Source organism: Ceratina calcarata, unplaced genomic scaffold (genome assembly GCF_001652005.2).
Source record: "Ceratina calcarata isolate Rehan_Ccalc_2016 unplaced genomic scaffold, ASM165200v1 scaffold93, whole genome shotgun sequence".
Lineage (NCBI taxonomy): Eukaryota > Metazoa > Arthropoda > Insecta > Hymenoptera > Apidae > Ceratina > Ceratina calcarata.
Genome location: NW_017180684.1, coordinates 249,279 through 269,265, shown reverse-complemented (window position 1 = coordinate 269,265; position 19,987 = coordinate 249,279). Strand labels below are relative to the sequence as shown.

At 44.3% G+C, this 19,987-nt stretch overlaps 1 protein-coding gene across 4 annotated transcripts in view; it reads left to right on the top strand.

Annotated features, from left to right (window-relative positions):
- Window positions 1-17,254, top strand: part of LOC108631722 (angiogenic factor with G patch and FHA domains 1) — a 21,192-nt gene extending 3,938 nt beyond the window's left edge. For 2 of the 4 annotated variants that reach the window (XM_018035860.2, XM_026819120.1), the window contains 4 exons: window positions 114-274; window positions 349-791; window positions 883-982; window positions 16,833-17,254. In XM_018035860.2, the coding sequence (XP_017891349.1) occupies window positions 114-274; window positions 349-791; window positions 883-982; window positions 16,833-16,982 (854 nt within the window). In that variant the 3' untranslated portion in view covers window positions 16,983-17,254. Of the gene's footprint in view, window positions 1-113; window positions 275-348; window positions 792-882; window positions 983-2,981; window positions 3,233-3,257; window positions 3,412-16,832 lie in introns of those variants that run through there. The other 2 variants (XM_026819122.1, XM_026819121.1) reach the window with 2 other exon arrangements.
- Window positions 17,255-19,987: the final 2,733 nt, after the last annotated feature.

Below are 19,987 nucleotides of genomic sequence, written 5' to 3'. Positions count from 1 at the left end.
TTATTATTTTTGTATTTTATTGTTGCCATGCATATTAATTTAATATTACAAAGACATGTAAAAATAACGTTCGAAGCATTAATTCATTTTCTAAAACATAATTTTTAATGCAGATCTAGCAAAACCATACCCACCATGTATGAGAATCATAGTTAAAGAAACTGATTTACCAAAGCTGAGGGTCGGAAGTCTCTTCATAGTCCCTTATACAGGCGGTTCACTTGGTCGAGAAGGCGATCATTCCGTATTAATTCCAGATATAAATATCAGTAAAGTAAGTAATGAAAAAACTGAACGTTCATGTGCCTAAGAATGAAATACGAAACGTTAAGAAAAAATCTTGTACAGCATCATGCCAGATTTGCGTACGACGAGGATAAGAAAATATACAAGATCACGGATCTGGGTTCGAGAAATGGAACGTTTCTGAATGGTAAAAGGCTGTCAGTGGCGAAGCAGGAATCCGAACCTCACGAAGTTTCGCACGGTTCGATTGTACAAGTCGGTACCACGAAACTGTTGTGTCACATACACAATGGCAACGAAACCTGCGGTCACTGTGAACCGGGTCTCGTCCAGCAAATCAGTAACGTGGAGGAAAACAAAATTTGCAAAAAGGAGCAGCACAAGCAAGAATTGAGACGACTGAAATTTAAGTTCGGCGTGGAGAAAGATAACGTCGCGGCTGCTAGTCAATTAGCATCGGGATATCAAGATAGAGCGCAGAGCCGAAGACAGTCCATCGGTTCGTTAAATCATCATGCCAAAACGCAACACAGCTCTATGGATACGTAAGTGGATCATTCCTTAAAATAAAAATGTCGATGTCTTGTTCTATGATTAATTAAAAGTAGAATAAATTTTCCATTTTTCTTTTTACAGACGGATAGCTAAGGACAATAAAGGATTTAAGCTACTGTCGAAAATGGGCTGGTCTGAGGGACAATCATTGGGCAAGGAAGGAGATGGACGAACTGAACCGGTGAGTCTTCAGTCTTTCACCCATTGTCATTCATTTTTCGTTTAATTGCATGATAAATGTGCTACACGTAAGTGCTAGACGGTAGTAGATATATAACATAATTGATATAAATAAATTTATTAAAGAGAAATAAAATTACAATTAATTAGAATATTTCAATCAATTTATTGATTTTATAAATTAGCGAAAGAAATTTCATCTTAAGTGAAACATAATTTAAAAAAATGTCATCAATTAAACAAACCATTTAAATATACTTAAAAAATGAAGGTAAATATAAATTCATTCATCGTATCGAAGCATTTTTCTTAACAACGAAAGCTTTCTAAAATTCTCGTTTATCATATGAAACGCGGATATAAAAATGTTCAAAGCGCGGACGTTTCGTCGCGATCAATTCGAGGTCTCCGCCGTTTCGTCTTCATTGTTCGCCAGACGCCAGATGCTGGCGATACAAATTGCGAACGGCGTGACGCGACGCATCGACGGAAAACGTCTGTCTCCGGGCGCGTGTTAGTGCGGCCGCGATCCCGGTGACGTCAATCGTCAATTGCGTGCACGGGACGTTCCCCGTTTCGCTGGATCGACGCGACGGCATCGGTCGCCGTAGCATGTGTGTCCAATGCAAAAGGTGCATACGGGGAACGCATACGCGGGGGTTGATTGCTCGACCGGTCGTTACTCTGACGATCTCCGTTGCGATCCGGCCTCGTTCGCCTTTTTCACGCGACGCGACGCGTTAAAAAACTACGGATTGCCCTCTGCCGTTTCCGCGCCACCCTCCGACTGACCCATCCGATGTACGGTACACCCCGGCGCGCCAGGGACATAGATCAGTGTACGTGTATAAGATAAACGCGTGTGCGAAAGCCAGACGGCGAAAACTGGTCCTGGCTGCGATGCGGCCGGCGCTGGTCGCTCGTCCGGCCGCATCGCATTTCGACGGGCGACGAAACGAGCGCCGACGGCACGAGCAGAGCATTCGTATGATAACGAGCGTAACTCTGCGAGACATGAAACGGAATAGTAGAGGGGATCGTCGCGAGGGCGAGGGGTAGGGACGAGAAAACGGGAATGAGACCGGGGGGCGAGAGAAGAGAGGTGCCCTCGGGTAATGAATGCAAATGTATTGAAATCCAAATCATTATTTTGTCTAGACGCATCGTATGCTCTATTGCACGCCCCCGCGTTTAAGGAGGGGTCACACGTACACCGTGGGGGTGGATTAAGGGTAGAAAGAGACGCTGCCGCGTGCGTCGTTCTCTTCTCGGCTGTGTGTACCGTGTGCCTCGACGCGTCCCTGATAATTTGCTTGTATCTTTATCCCTGTGATGTCCGACGTTTTTCTGGCGAATTTGTCTGCGACCCCCCTTCGCGTTTCCTACCGCGTCGCGATCCTCGCTTCAGTGAACGTCGTTTCTCTTCCGCGCCGAGTTTTTGTCCGTAAAATACCTTGGCTCCCGGTCGGCTGCTGCGAACGTATGATCATGACGCAGACCGTGGCTAACGCGCACGTACACGCTAACGAGTGCGAAGTAATTAATATATTTCACCACTGACTCCGTCTCTGCTGTCTTGTAAATACAGGAAGCAATTTTACGGATGGTAAACGAACGTGCTGTACATAGTGATTCGTTATGCGAAAAGTGGAAACATTGTAGTACGTGGGATTTTCTTCTTCAATCATGGTGGCACGTTATTGTACAGACTCTCGTCCTTAAATCTTAGTTACATCGTGTTAAAAAGCTTTTCACTTGGGTAAAAAATGTTCGTCGAGACATTGTTTGCATTTGTCACAAGATGGAAAGGGTCGATTATGTAGATGAGAGTCGGTAACGATCTCTGAAATTCTATAAATCTGCGTGCACATAAAAGTAACTGCATCACAGTCGTAACGTTGTAACGAAGTTTATTCTCCTCTTCGTCTGGCCGTTTCACATCACCGGTTGTTACAATTTTACATCGACCGTTTCGTTTTTACGCGTGTGTCTATATCCAGGCTTGCATGACCTACATCGTAAACCGGAAACACGAGCACCCCTAGCCCGCGGAACGTGCGAAAAGATAGGAGAAGCTGGACGAAGGGTAGAGACGGACGGCCGGTTCGGGGGTTGAAGTCGAGTCCGTAAACCAGACATTGTAAAGTCCTCGGATGACGATCGCCAGTAAACCGGGTGCGCGCGATAAAGTACAAAATTGTCGCGCTCGCTATGAAAGTACCGTTAGCAGGTGTCGGCGGGTGCGTGTCCTATCTGACCGGATGAAATCTCGGCAGGGTTCGTTTATTTGAGTGCATTCGCCAATGGGCCAGGAGAAAAAGAGATTCGATACTTAAGATGCTCGTGATAACAGTTGGATGCAATTTTTATCGTTGCTTCGAGGAGTTTAAGCAGAATCAAAGTGTTGGGAAAGTCATGAAGTTCTTTGGAAATTGGATAATAAATTGACATCTGGAATACAAATTCTGTCCTTAATTCCTCTCCCGTCTTCTTATACGATATTCTTTACAGGGTTTGAAACATTTAATCTCTGTTATCACTGCGTGCCGACGGTTATAAATAATGCAACGTCCTTGCGATTTATTCGAGACCGTAAAAGTTGAGTAGGCTCGTAACGTCGATCGTTAAACAATTGCAATCGATGTAACGCGTTAGATTTCGCGCGTCTCCCTCGCGAGTCGGTGCCAGAAGTGCACTAGGAAGCTGCAACAATTTCGTTTTATGGACTTTCGTACCGGCTGCTGAGAGCCATTTCACGGTTACAACGTGAACGCATCTCGCCGGTAGTAGTAACGTACATAGTGCCTTTTACGATTTACATTCGTTTCCATATTGCATCTGCTCGCTCTTTACGGCGCGGCGTGAAAAAAACCTGATTGATTAATGACGTAATAAATAATCCAACGCAGTCTCGCTGCACGGAATGTGGATTCGTGGTGTTTCCATAAGATCTTTTTCGCTCCGAGAGCTTTCTACGATTTCTCTTTGAGAAATTAAAAGTTTTCTGGGGTTGCATTGAAAATTCTAGACGATAAATCGAAAGCGTAGATTATATCGGGAAATAATTTCCTTGGTACCCTCGGAAATACATTTATTTCTGTATTAAATTTATATTCAATTATGTCGGATAAACCGTGTAATGAACGCGATTGAATATCTCGGATCCCAGTTCCTATGGATCGAGTCTTAGACTCCCTCTTTCCGCCGGATAATCGGCGCCGCGTCCGTATCGGGAGTGTTTTGATTCGCGCCACGTCCGCAACGGAGTCAGGAGAGTAAGAAAAAAAAAGAAAAGAGAGAAGAGCCGGATAAAAGTGAATCGTACGTCTTGACTCGCGACTCTCCCGGTCTCCTGTTTGTCCGCCAAAACCTGTTGCTAGCGTCCTCCTCCTGCTCGGTTCCGCTGCCTTCTATTCATCCACCGGCCCCTTTTTCTTCTGGCGAAAGCAAAAATAGTCGTAAGAGAAGAAAAAGACGCGGGAAGCAGAATGCAGGCGCGAGGCGTCTCGTGGAACGGAAAGGTCGAATCGAGCCGAAGAAGACGAGATCGCGAAGAACGGGGGAGACGCGGGGTGAACGAAGAGTGGGAAATGAAGGGTGAGAGACGCGGAGAGAGGGTTCCCGAGCGGAAGTTGCGCACCGAGCGTACGTGTGCAGTCCTGCCTGCAGGTGGTATGACGGAACGCAAGGTCGTTTCAATATTATGTAACGCGGGGAGGCAGAGAGAGAGTGCAAGGATACGGCGAGGATCGGGCCGACCTCCCTCGGTTGCCCTGGAGGGGACCCATTGTCTTTGGAATTCGGGACAACGTTGGGAGGTCATCGTCGAAAACTCAGAAAGAATAAAATGCCTCCCGGCTACTTCAGCCTCGTCTCACCAACGTCTTCTACCGTCTTCACTTCGATTGTTTATCCATTTTTCATTTTACGGATGGCATTTAAAATACTGAGAATTATTACAGACAAAAATGTTTCACGTGATCGCTACGTTCCATGTTCTTAAGACGCATAAAGTGACCGGGAGAAAGACCTGCGAGGGACTCCGTATATTATTAATAAGTAATATTTCAACAGCAAGTAAATTTAATCTCCGCGCCCATCAAGCCGATTTCACTTTCTACACGCCGTCGCTCCGGCCCCAAGATTATAACTTTCCATCCACCCTTTTCCTCGGATTTCTCCGCGGTGACTTGTTCCACCCAATCTTATCAGGTATCGCTCGAGGGGGATCGCCCAACGACCTGCGAATCGCTTCTACGCTTCATGCTAGTTCGCATAATACTTATCGTGCACGCGCATCGAGCTACGGTCATTCAAGTACTCGACTATTCGTCCACGTGTTTCGCGTGTATGCACCGTAACGGCTTCTCCTCCTCCTCGTCGTCGTCGTCGCCGTCGTCGTCCTCGTCGTCGTCGTCCTGGGCGTCGCGTCGGTCACGGCTGAACGGTACAAAGTTATGCGAAAAAAACCGCGCAATCTTTTCCTCTGATCTTCGTGCCGGTTTATGCAGATATGCCGATTTTTTCCGGCTACGATCGGCTCGCCTCCGTCCACTCTCTCATCTCCATGCTCGAGCGATCCTCAGGGCTCCGCAGGATCCTGGGAAAAGGTAGCCCAGAGCTCTTCTTCACGCTTGTTCGCTCCTGGAAATTCTCGTTCGCGCATTCGGACACTTTCATTAAGTCGGCTAATAAAACCCCGGAGCACGATGGAACCGATGCGCGGATAAAGCGGCTGGGAACGATTATAAGTCACAATCGCGTGCAATTAATACATCAGCTTCGGCTGGATAGATTAAAACTACCCGGAGGCTCGGGACGTGTGCAATGTTATATTATCATTTATGGCAAAGATCAGCGACGATAAATCGCGTTCGCGTTCTCCTAGTAGAACCGCTTAATCAACATTTTCTTGCGTGCCTTATTATTGCTACATAATTTCTGCAGGATGTAGTCGTTTTTTAATTAGGTGTTCTGCAAGGAAGTTAGTACGATCGAAAATCGACACGATGTTTGACGTTTATCTATTTTTAACACTTGCACCGGGGGTTAAATCACACATGTTACTTTTATACATTCGATCAATTTATATTATTACATTAAGACGATAGTTACTCATAAAGAATGAAGGCAGTAATTTTATAATCCCATCTTGTGCAACGTGGAGTGCGTCACGATGGGGTATACAAAAGAAGGAGACGGGGATATGGTATATAGTCACTTAGCGATACATACGTCCATCCTGTAAATTACGAAAATTACGGGACAACATTTTTAACGCTCATCTTCAGCCTTAATTTTATATACCCGCGTCCATAAAGTTGGCTTCGTTACTTATCATTTTCAACGGGCTCGTAATTGCGTTTTTATAATATAGTGCGTATACGTGGTTCCTGGGCGTGTACCACGTCGTATATCTGCCGCTGTTATTTATATAAACTGGTTTTGTTTATTTCGGTTCGTTCATATTAAGCATTAACCGAGACTATTATTCAGCTAACCGCCGGATTTATGCCCGATTATAAATTTAAATCAAAAACAGATCGTTAAGCCGCGCCGTCGCGATATTTGTTTGTAAAAGTGGACTATTATAAAGGAGAAGTTAATTTGAGAGAAATTCGCTGTACCGTGACCGTCTCGAAGTGTGCGCAATTTGATTTACATTCAGGCAGTAAATTACCGATATCCATCACGTTCTCAGCAAAGGGAAGCGTATTAAATAAATTTGCAGCAAGTTGCGATGATCTTACTCATGACACGATGCGATCATTCTAGAAACTTCAATTTATAATGACGCAAAAATACGAGTTCATATGAGATTGTTCTTTCTTTTGTTTAACCGTGATCGTTAAACTCCACGAGGAGAGATCAGTCGGTCCACGTGGTATTAAAAGTTTCGGTCCGTAATCGAGGAGCAGGACCTCGGGGGTCGTCTCTTTAAATTAAATCCCGCTTCCGACGTGCGTCAGCCAGGACGCCGAAATTTCCAAAGTCACTGACGAAGCGTTCTTTAATCTCGCCGGGGCGAGTTCTCTCCCTCGCCGCTCTCTACTCCAGTTCCTCTCTCTGGCGATACGGGCTAATTCTCCGGGGCAGCGCGAATGCCTGGCTCGACGTGGGCGGCGGTACACGGGCCGAGGGGAAGGGGAGGGGGAAATGGAACCTTCGGCGAGGAAGGGAGGAAGCCTGTCCTCCTTTGCGCCGCGTTGTTTTGCAACGCGAGGAGGGAATGCTAGGAAGGACTGGCTGGAGTGAATGGAGAACGCATAGGATTTATGGTACGCTAACGGATTGGGAGAGCGGAAAAGAGAGAGGGAGAGACACGGTGCACGTAAATACTCGGAGAGACGTACGTACGTGCGTGTACGGCGAGAAACAGGGAAAGAGGTGGTGCCGAGGCGGAGGGTGGAAACGGAGGAGGAAAGAAAAAGGGCAAAAAGAGAAGTCGTAGCGGTGCGTTTCGTAAGGGGCGCGGGAGGCAACAGGTGGGAACCCACTGTCACAAATAAATCCAACACAAACGTCCCTGCCGTCTAGACGCCGATCCGCTGACTAACCATGGCCACCAGATTATTGCTCACCTCGATTTCCCCTCTCTGTCTTTTTATTCATCCCTTCGAAAGAGATTCTCCGCCTTTGAGTATTTCTTGTAAATCCACTTCTCATTTCTACATTCCCAATTTAACTCCGGGCAGAGACTCTTATCGGCTCGAACGTAGCAATGTTATTTTAAATTCAATTAAGATTTCGTTCCACAATTTCCACATTTTATCAGCGCTAATACAGCGTACGGAGCAAGTGCATAACGCGGAGAGGACGAGGGAAGCGTGAGAGAGATAAGAAAGCGCGCGGACAGGGGGAGGGGGAACGTGCATATGTACATTGCATAGACGCGACGGGGATCAGAGATTGTGCAGGTGTCGTTACACACGCTCCCGAGCGTAAACGCGTTTGCACGTAACGCACCGTGCAGCTGAGATAGGTGCACCGCTCGGTGCATGCGGGTGCACCGTCGGATTGGCCGAGCATCGCGTCGCGTAGCGCCGCAGATTGCCCTGTTTACTCGCCAAGCCCCCTTTTTTTCTCACCGCCTCCGTACACCCGCATATACTCGCGAGCGATTCACCACTTTATTGGCTTTTGTTCCGTCTGTTGCTCCGTTTTTCACGTTTTCGATTCTGCAGGTGTTGAAACAGGGAATTCACCTAATTGTTGTACCTGCCAGTGGATTATGATTTCCTCTCTGAATCGTTTAGGCATTTGTATTAATAAAAATCGAATGCCTAAAAACGAATTCCGTTCGGTTTTTATTCAGGTTCAAACATAAAAGATACTGAAAGAATTTTCCCGTTAGGAATATGGAGTATGTTCTCACCGCGTTCAATAAGTGACTGTGAAACGAAGGGGATCGTATCGCGTTAGAACATTCTCGCGTTGCAAATATCTTAATCAGACCACCGGAACGATATGAAACGTTCCATGAATCGTACGCTTGATGCATATCGCAAAATATGAGTTCGTATAATGAGAATTTGATTGATCAAACACGAATTCTATAAAAGAAATACGAGATACTTTTTATGATGAATATATTTAAAGTTTTATCGACACTAAAGTGAAAATGCGTATAATAACCAGTGATATAAAAATAACTTATAGCAATGTCAAGAAATAAATTTGAATAGCAACCTTCGAATAAAAAATCGAAATGGTCGTAATCAAGAGTGAGCAATCGGGGCTCAGAAAATCGTCTCCCGAAAGGACTAAAAGCATTTCTGCTTTTAGTATGAAATCAGTATTCGCGGAGGATACAGAAGCCGTGGCAAAAAGCATCGACCGACGGAGATTAGCGAAAAATGCGGCGGTAAAAAAAAGGAGTAATAGAGGATAGTCTCGCTGGCGGCGAGTCCCGGAACGGATCCGCAGCACCGTGCCGCGATATACCCCAGGGATACACGTAGAGACGGAACGAAATTAACCGGAGCTCAGCCAGGAGGAACCGGACGCGAGCGCATAATGCTGTGTACGCAGGAGGGCCGCTCGTAGTATACGTAACCGCGTCGTCGGTTTAACAGTCCGTCCAACTGGTCTCTGTACGTACACCCACGTACACCCCCGCTCATAAGTCCTAGGAGCACTCGAATCAAAATCCAAGATTATGCATAATGAGTTTTCTTACGAGCAGACGTGTTGAAGAGACGATCTTGCGTCAGGAAGCCTTGACAGCGTAGTTGAATTGAGATTCATAGTTTGCATTTGATTTCTTCCGAAGGAAATCTTAGCCGATTTAATCAACGAGATGCGTAGGACGGATACTTTAAAGTACATATTGTAAACGATTCAGAGAATTTGAACATACAAATTCATTATATTCTCTCGATCGTAGTAGCATTATATTGATTTATGTATCCTAAGATTTATGAGCGGGAGTGTACGTGTGCACGTGATGCATACGTCCACGTATGTACACGTACGTATGTACGTACGTCGGCTGTCCGTAACGTTAGCCTGGCCAGGAATCCGGCAGCCAGGAGCGGTCGATCGGTCTAGACGAGGTGTGCGTCCGTGCCGCCGACACACGGCCGGTACATTGTCCGAACAATCGGCCAGACCCGACATACAAATATGTACAACGAGAGATCTATTAATTACAACCAGCGGCAGCCGGCTCTGACTCGTATCGACGAGCTCGAGCCGCTCGCTCGCTCACGGTGGATCCCGTGGAACGGGACGTAACGAGATAGTCCACCGCCAGAAAGAACACGTTATTGTGCATGATTGAAACCTCCTTTGGCTCCTTTGACGAAGTAATTGATTAAATGCCCGCGATGCTTCCCGAGGGCAATTAACGGGCTTATGCGTTCGGCTGAGGATCAATGAGTCGTTCAAAAGAATATTATTTAGTTCTGCACGTTAAACTGTTACGGCCAATTGAAGGATTAACTGTTTCTTCGTTCACGATTTGGCACCCTAGAGATGCACGACCGTTATTTTGATGGACGTTGATACGTTCTACTAAAATACTGAGAAAAACACATACGTGCAAACGTCTGTCAAGTCGACGTCCCTGCTAAGTAGAAATGAAATATAAAAATGCAGACTACCGTGAATATCTTCGATGTTCTTTTTGTAGAATAATCGAAATGACGTTATGCGTTTGAGAGTTAAACAGCCTTTGAGATAGACTCGTCAGCAGAAATGAGTGAATCCGCTTCATTCGGTTTTCGTTCATCCGGATTAGACACGATACCATTAAAGCTCGGATATGAGTTTACGCAAGAGATGCACCGCGTGCCTCGGTTTAACGAGTTTTGCGTATAAAGTACACACAGCACGTTTATTTTCAAACAGAGATCTGTGAGCTAAAATAAAAAAATCCATATCCTGTGAGAGGTACTTAATAGATGGGGAGGAGCGCACGTTGCAAGTTAAAAATTATGGAATAAATTCTAGCTCGGCCTTTACGTACAGCAGTTATCATTAATAATGATCATTATTAATGAATAATAAATTATTAATCGTTGTTAACCATTATTAATTTTATTACGGAAGTAAATTCGAGCGCCTATTAGTCATTCAGTAGACACGGACGTCGGTGGTCAGCCAATGCTTCAGAATTTCTTATCGATCTTTTTGGCCTAGTCTTGAAATGATTAAAAATTTTTATGTACGAGGAGGACGATAGAGAATTATTCTTCATTAAATCGATTTCCATACCGCCGTTGTATCTCTCTCAATATTTTTCTCCAATCGCAAGTTCATTTAATTTAATCGTGACCGTCAGTCGAATTACCAGATTCTGATCACTCGCTCAACACCGATGTACCGCTTCCACCCTTTCTTTCATCGCGAGACGATCATCTTCACACATCACCTCCCAGGGCGGCGACGCAAAACAGCGTGTACCCGTCGCGTTGGTGCCCATCGCGCGGATGATCGCCGCGATCAATCAGATCGTGTACGATCGAAAAAAAGTGGCCGTTCCCGGTCTACTCGGCTGCCGCGCCGTCGCGATTACTCCCGGCTAGATACGTTGTTGAAACGCCGCCGTCTCGGTGCATATCCTGGTGGTGGTCGAAGTAGAAGCGACGTATCGCCTGCACACACTGCGACGCGGCGATGGCTCGAGCTCTCCGGTCCTCCTATCGCCGCCAGACGGCTTCCGTCTGGGTAAACACACCGACGCGAACCGGCGAGCAGCCTGGCTGCCAGGGCTTACCGACTACCTAGGGACATCCATCACAGGATTATCGCGCGACCATGCTCACGCGGCGGTCAGGACGTGCTGCATAACCTACCTCCCCCCCTCCGCTTTGTCTGTATCTAACGTCTGCTCTCCGCTCAAAGCCGCCAAAGCGTGCATGTGCAAGCGGCCGAGTGCCTCATGTAAGACTATGTCTTCCTGTCTGTCTGCCTCTACCACCGCCGACACGGTGCACCCCGCCGATTCATCGCCGATGTACACGGCATTAACCCGTCCTACATTCGAGCTCCGCGAACTTCACTTCACTATATTCCATTGACAACCTTTTCATGAAACGTTCCAACGGTTATATCTGATCTTTCTCGATGTCTAACGTGTTAACATGTTAACATTTTTTACTCGGTTTCTCTTTTAACAAAAGGATTCGTGTTTAGGAAAATGGAATTATATATGCGTTTTGTCCAGTTGGATATTAAATTAGCGTGTCGTACAATGAGGAATTAAACTATGCAAGGTTAATGCAGGGGTAATAAAAATAGAATTAATTAATGATGCGAGAGGTTTACAGGAAGGAAATCTAAAAAGGTAATGGGACAGGACATCGGAGAGACGTCGCGTCGAGTTTGGCGAGGATGCGCGTCCCTTCGTGTCTGCCACCCATAAAGCCGCCAAAATGTGTACTATGCTACATGTGCAAGCGCTCACGTTTGAATGCCGCATGTAAGACTACGCCTGCCCATTTGTCTAGGATGGATGCACATGCACGTGCATGCATTCCGCGAACGAACAAGTGACAGGCCGACGATCTCTTGGCTCGTCTGATCGTTCCTTCTGTTGTATTTAATAGTCCCTCTTCTTTCTACATGCATGATGAGCATTAACATAAGTGTTAAGTGAAACGTGCATACGAAGAATTTCTGTTGGTAAGATTCCGATTCTGCGCGTAACAGAAAATTATACATATAATATTATTTCACTGTTAAATTCAGAGAAAGATTATTTGAGAAAAATATGAAAGCTCGGCCGACCTCTTCGACGAACCCGGAAGTATGCGTCTCGATGCACTTTGCGCGGATCCGCGTTTAAACACGGACACGAAGAAGAAGTTGAGGTGCAACGAGAACCGTGGGACGGGGGGTACCCGCGCCTTAGTTTATCTAGTTTAGTCTAGCAAGTCCAGAGTCTATAGACGACCAAACACTAATTAATTCTGTGCAAACATGCCGCGGCTCGGCGACCAAGAGAGATCGTCGGCTCCGATGGCTGCGCAAGAACCAACAGCTGAAGGATCCGGCGCGACGCGACGGGAACTTCCTGCCCGTTTCATTTTGGTGACTCGCTTTCGAGTATTTGCCTGGGAAAACGTTGACCGAAAGTAATTGGCCCACATTTTCCCCGAGGGCCCGCGAGCTGCTCTTATCCTCTGCCTTAAGTTATTTCGGTGCACGCTTCGCGATCAACGCTTTTAATTCGATCTAGTCGAGAGGTCCCAACCGCCGGATGTTTTCTTACTTCTTTACCACCGTCTCTCGAATAATTACGCGAGAAATTATTCTAGCGAAGTCTCGGCCACGTAAAACGTAATAAAAATGTGATAATTACTACACTACTCGAACCAATGGACTTTTATTTGTATCAGTGATGTAGACGTCATTAGTTCTGCCAAAGCTGAAAATTCGCAGCGTAGTCAAGACACGTTGCTCATTCAGTTTTGCCGTTGTCATCGGTTCGAGAGTCGCGTATCGGAGAACCGTGGTGGAAAAGAAGGGCGACGCACGTACCGCTCGGAAAAGCGTGAAGAGAAGGACGGAGGGTAAGAGAAAGCTCGCGTCGCGACGTTTATTTTCACAGGTAAAACAGAGCGTCGCCGCCGCCGCCGCCGCCGGTGGCAGACATAGTGGCGACGTTGTAAACGAGCAAAGTTTCAAACCCAATATGCTGTCTCCGCGGTACCGGGAGCCCATATTCAACCTGTCAAGGTGCGGTGCACGTGCGTCGCGCTTCCCGGCGTGCCAGACGGGGCAAACCGGGACAAACTTTCGAACTGGCACAGACCGTCTGGCACCCAACCACCTACCGCCGCCGGCGGGTCCGCGAATTCTCGATGTTATTGTACCAACGTGCCGGCACCGTTTTATCTGGATGCCCCCTCTCCTCTCCGGCTGTTCGCTTCCATGCCGTGTCTAGTCTGGCGTGCGTTCTCCAGCCCCGGAATTTCCTACCATCCCCCTCGACCTGTGGCCTCAAAGTTCAAAGGTGCAACCGTACCTCTGTGCTTCGATTCCGGTCGAGTCGTCGCCTTTCTCTCGATGGAAATTCCCATCAGCGTACTAAACGTGATAATTCGTCGATCCATCCCTTCATTTATTTTACATATCAGTTTTATCATATTCTTATTTACGATTTTAATAATGCAATATAATAGAACGTCTGATTTTTACTGAACAATGGAGTAACATCGGTCTATAGATAGACTAGCAATTACGGTAACGTTACTCGTGATTGCTTGTTTTATTCGTTTAGTCGCTTAAAATCCGTTACCTATTTCTCAGCTTTTTGCTTACGTCTTGGCACTCAGTATCGGTTATCACATTGCCTCCCCAGAGGTTTTATGCCTCATTTATTCATTTTACGACCACTTTCGAGGAGAAGCACTATTGTCTTTTCATGTAATTCAAGTCGATTGGAACAATGCAGTAGTACGAGTGTCAATCGAGAATAAGAATTTAAAACATTACAATCATTTCAACCGGAAATTGATTCTAGTAGGTCTGAGAATCATTGCTTAATTATTCTGAAATGAAATTTTTCACATTATTATTGATCTACCTATCGCAGTTGATATCCTCTGAATTATTTATACTCGTTGAAATCGCGCCTGCCCGGCTAAATGTCATAAACATTCATAAATCGAGAACTTTCTTTCTTAAAAGAACAAGATAAGCAAGCTATATTCGGGTCGCGACATTCGAGTCATCGATTGGACTTGATGGAAATAATTCAATGATCGAGACGTCGTTTGGTTCACTTGACCGTCGTGCGGGGTTACAGTTATATTATCTGGCTGGTTCAACCGATTTATATCTGTCTGCATCGTACATTAGGAAACGGTCGCGATCGTGTCGCAGACGCTTTTAATCCATTTTTAATAAGTAATCCCGGTATCGTCTCTACCATCTGTCCATCGCCAGCAGCTGTGACGAGTTTAGAACGCAAACGGTCGATGGCCCACGTACAGTCTCTTATAACACGAATTCTATCAGGAGAAACAACAATCCTTTCATATTGCATTGAACTCGAGGAAATGTCTCTGAAAAGTTTAACGTCGTATCACCTATGGTGTCTGAATTATCAGGACGATAAAAGGCACACGAGGCCGTCACGTTGACCATTAAAAACGTACGCGAGGACATAATGATGAACAGGGAAACTAATTCTGGGGTAACGTTTCTCCACCGAGAAGATTGATCATCTTCGTGACATAAATCAGGTAAAATAGAGGGTCTTATTGGCGGGGGTGGTTAAGAAGGGGCGAAGAAGAGGCAGAGACGAGGAGGAGGAGAGGTCGTGGCGTTCGTCTTTCGCGAGATGAGGATGATGAGGAGAGGATGGACGAGCGAGCGCCGGTTATAATATATATAAGTGGTCTAGACAGGCCAGGCCAGACGGATGCATCATTGCCGCCGTCATCGTCGAGCGAGAAAGCGAAACTCGAGTCGAGCCGTTTTGCTCCCGAACGTCTGTCTCGCGGGCTCGTCAATCGGGTAACGAGCGCTCATTTCACGCGCCCGATAACGCTCTCCATCTCCTGATCCTGTTCTCATATTTCCCTGTCCTCTCCTTTTCACGAATCTCTCAATAGGAGTCCTGAAAGATGATACGATTCTTTTGGATAGATAAAGGAAACGGTAATTTGTGATTGTGAACAGGGAAACGTGTACGTTAATTAAATATTCTTGACGAATTCTTTACACGATGTAGAAAGTATGGGTAAATAATATCTTATATAAGATGCATCGATTCGTTCGTTCGTGTACCCTGAGACAGGTCACTTTATATTCATTCTACGTCATTGTTGTAAATAAACTGAATGCTTGCACATCGATTGGAAATTAAATCAGTGGAAGTATTGGAAAAATTCGCCGGGAAATCGAAGCGTACCGCTAAAAGCTGGACAAGAAACTTGTAAAAATGAATGCAGCGACCCAATAATTTATCAAAACCGTGTTAATTATTATATTTCATCATTCCTTGGTTTTATAACCACCGTTTCTTTAACGAGTTGTTTCTGTAGCTTGGCGAATTCCACGTGAGCGAAAGTAAGAACACTCGACTACGTTAAAACCTTTCGTTCGCCTATGTTGCATTTTCCGGCTATGCTTATACTTCAGAGCGTGGTTCTTTTTAAAAGATGATCCACAGTTAGTGAGCAAAGGAACCTGGCATCTCGAGATCCGCCGAGCCTCTTCGCGAAAATGAATTGAAACCCGCGCTGCCTTTCGAACCACTGTCTCACGATATTTTTACAGCTAAATCAATTGTCTGTAGTCTGCGGATTTTCGTGCAAAATACTACTTCCAAGACGTAAATTTCAAAAATAATTATTGTACTTCCGATGCATGTCTTTATATGTTTCCTCGTATTTTCTGCATATCCAATATTTCGAAATTTGATCGTCACGTGGTTATAAAAACACCCTCGTCCGTCTTGTCGTATCTCTCCTCAAATTCTGGGTAACAAATTCTTGCCGAATATTTTATGTGAATTTTACGAGTCTGCAGCGAGACGATTTTTCGCGGATGGATATTTATTTTCAGCTGGCTCGTTGTTTTCGTGTTTTCGGACCCCTTCCTCGTTTCCTTTTTACACTCTTCCCATTCTTTCGTTTTCGTCTATTTCTCCTTTCGACCAACTAAGTCAAGTGTCGACGAGGCTAGGAGATAGGGGTCTCATTTACAAGCCAGACCAGACGGGGGAGCCCACTTGGCCTAAATACGAACCGAGAGAGGGTAGCTGTTCCGCCCGGTGGTTGAGAGTCAAAACTTAAAGTAAGCTCCTCTCCCTCCCGCGCCGCGATAAGAGCGCCGAATATTCTTTCGCCTCGTACCCCCTTCGATTTCATTTTTTCTTTCTCGCGACGGAGACGTCGAGAATTAAGCGCGACACGACGAACGGTATACAAGATCTCAGTAGACGGATGACGGCGTTCCAAAGCCATTGGGTTTTCTTCTATTTTTCGCGGGAATGCAAGTTTCATCAAACGATTCGTTATTTCATTTTTAACCGTTTCAATCGCCAAGCAATTACAAGCAATGAAACGTCTGGTCGAAACGTGTACTGTATGAGAAAAATTATAAATTCATACAGCGATCGAATATATATTTTCTATACAGCTAGTTTTCAATTCGCAAATGCATATTCAATATTTCCGACGCAGGACCAGTTTTGTATCTGGCCGTACAATAAAAAATTAATATAACACTATGCAATTACGTAAGGTAGCCATTTGCTGTAATTAAATGTACGGATACAGGAAAGATAGCAATAAGTAAGAACGCGTTTATGTAAAAATGTTTACGTGGGAAGAAAAATGCCGTTTATCTCGAGCGTAGTAGATTATTCATTTATGTATACTCTCTGGTTGCAGGTATCTATGACGAATAATCCGAGCAAAACCGGTCTCGGCGCAGCGAGCGAATTTCCTACAATCGAACTAGATTCTACGACGGAAAAGAAGCAGGCGTTGTGGCGAAAGACCCAGCAACGTTACAAAGAAATAAACGACGATTCGGAATAATTGCCACGGTGAACGGTGCGTCGGGGGAAACGCACCGATCCATTTGCATTCGCGTGACACTTTTTATCACGCTTGTCACGCGGTGACCGAAGACCAGTTAAGTACGGTGTTTTATCATAGAAATCTTATTTAGACTTACCTCGTCACGTGTACAAAGAAAATCATTGCTAGAATCAGTACAAATTGTATGATACCATGTTTAATTATGGTAACATTTACTTTCGTCTTACACAAGTTGTGAATATTTTTAATAAAATACATATTTCATGCCATTATTGTCCTACCATGAACCATGAAAATGAATTTTTGCTATCATCAATCTGTTAGTACGACGATGCTTAAGACAGTAACGAGGGTGGTAAGTAACGATGGATCAAAAACGTAAAACGGTTTCATTGCAACCGAGGCAGGGAAAGATGCGCGGTTTGTTTCTTTGGACAGTCCGGTGCGCTGGGTGATATTTATAAAGCAAACTTCACGGTACAAAGACCTCGGGCACGAGGTTCGTAAGTTTCGGACCGAGCCCTTAACTCCTTCGGCACATCGTCATCGCTGCGGTTTTCATAACAAACTGCTTCCAGCGATCTTCAATTATTTTTACCACGCGCTCCCTCCAGCATCTCCCGCGATTTACGATAGTTCATATCTCAAAGATCATAGAAGACTCATCGTAGAAAATAAAACGATTCGACTGGCAAGATTTATAGTAAGTATATCGTAATTAATAATCATTACGATTATACTGTCGTATCATTTTTTAAGTGTAACTGCTAGAGCATCGGACAATGTCGGTTGCACAATAAATGGAATTTTACCGTATAGGATTGTGTCATTTAAGCGATTCATTCAGAACACAGAAGACTTGAGCTCGTGACAGGCCTCGCGAAGGGTTAATAGCTGTTCAGTTCGCGGTTTAAATAATTCACGGATATAGGACGGGTGACGATTCGATCGTTAGACCGACAATTAGCGGAGAATAATTCATCCCTGGCCTGGATAGTTCAATTGGTCAGATCGATCGTTCGACGATGAAAGGTCTCCGCGTCCTGCTTCGCTAAATCCAATTAGCCGATACTCACCGATTTTACGATTCGCAAAAAATGATATTACGTCTACGATTATCGTACAATTTTTATATTTTGATCCGAACGTTGTCTTATTCATTTTTATACTCTAAACTATATTTTAGTGGGATATCTTTTAATTTGATCAGGCATAGAAGAAAATCATTTGAATCCTAATGGATTACTTATTCAACGAACCACAGAATTTGTTTATTACGCAGAAAATCACTTAAAATAAATATAGATTGAACGTTGTCGCAATCGTATTGGTAATTTCTAAACAGGGAATAAAGGAATTGGCGATGGCCTGGATAGTACAATTGGTTAGACGAGTCATTCGACGAATAAAGGTCTCGAGTCAGGTCCTGGTTCAACTAATTCAGCAAATCCAATCACTTGATTTCGTCCCCAAGAGATGTTAATTAAGATTAGTTTTGTTTATAATTGCAGCTGTCGAACCAATAAACAAGTACACACAATTCGATTAGTGAAACCAATAATATTCCAGATTCCGTTGCAGTAAATTGATTTTACAAATAATCTCTCGCTGCTATCTAAGGAGCACACTTTGAGGATAATAATTCTGGTGTAGAAACTTTAAATCAAACGTATGCGCGAGCAATAAACCGAGAACCGTTTCGCGAAACTAAGTTTCTACGGAAGACAGCTTGAGAAACTGGACTTGATCATATTTCTCGCGGTCACAAGTATACATTCTCCTCTTCCGGTATTCTGGTTATGCATGAATCACGCGAAACAAGGATACGGTCACCGAAATAATCACGCGTGACGATCTCTTCGTCTTCACGGAAATCAATCTTTATTTTCAAGAAAATATGTTACATAACTTTTTACGCAACCGCGAATCAAATATACATGTACATTATATACTGTTGAATTTTTATTATCAGAGCATTTGCACTATTATAGCTATTATTTATACGCTCGGAGTACGTGCCAGTGTCCATGTACAATTTGCTAAGTCTCGCAACTGTTGCTCAATATTTCATCTTCACTTCTGAGAGCCGAGTAAATACTTCAACCTGCCCGTATAATAAAAGTACGCAGCCTCTTGGGCAGATATCAAGCACAGGCGATTAGGTAGCGAGTGCACGGCTGAATTAATGTCGCTTGTGAATCATTGGGGGATTTGGTTGTAGTATTACAGTCGATTTATACCATCCGGATGCGAAACAGTAACGATTTAATTCAGACAAAGACGATTGTGCATAATAATTTTCAGTAGTACAAGCTTGCATTAAGTAATTCGAAGTAGTAAATGTAAATCACGTATCGTACTATCAGTTGTCGCATAATTTCCTTCTAACTCCATTCGATAAGGATGTATTGGCTATACAGTCAATCCCAAAAGTTTATGTACCTCAGAAAAACGTATTTCCTATAATTAAAAAGAAATCAGACGTCGGAAGNAGTCAGTTGTTTCTTCCAACTTCACGCATGCACACCAAATACCAGAAAATTTCCTTTATTGACAATAACTGTTGAACTCTAGTTGTCATTTATAAATAAGATCGTATGCAATTTTCTCGTTGATCCAACAATTTAAGAGTATTTGAGGAAAAGCGAATTTTTTTATCAAAAGTGTGCAGTTTTCACGGAGGGACGCCAAATTTTGTCAGTACCAATAAAGTGCCGATTGATCGTACTTCGTTCATTAAATATTGGAGTTAGAAGAAAAATGCATAGAATCTTTCTTGTAGAGGTCAATTCCGACAACTTTTCTTTGAAGAATTTTCCGAAATTTTACAAAAAAAGTGTTCTTTGTTGTACTGTGTCAATATCATAATCAACATTGATGTACGAGAAAAATACGTAACAATCGTAACCGTACAATTTATTGTACAATATGTACAATAGCTTGAGGTATCCAAGTTGATAGTAAGTGCAATTTACCGAGTGATCTATCGATCATCAGAAAAC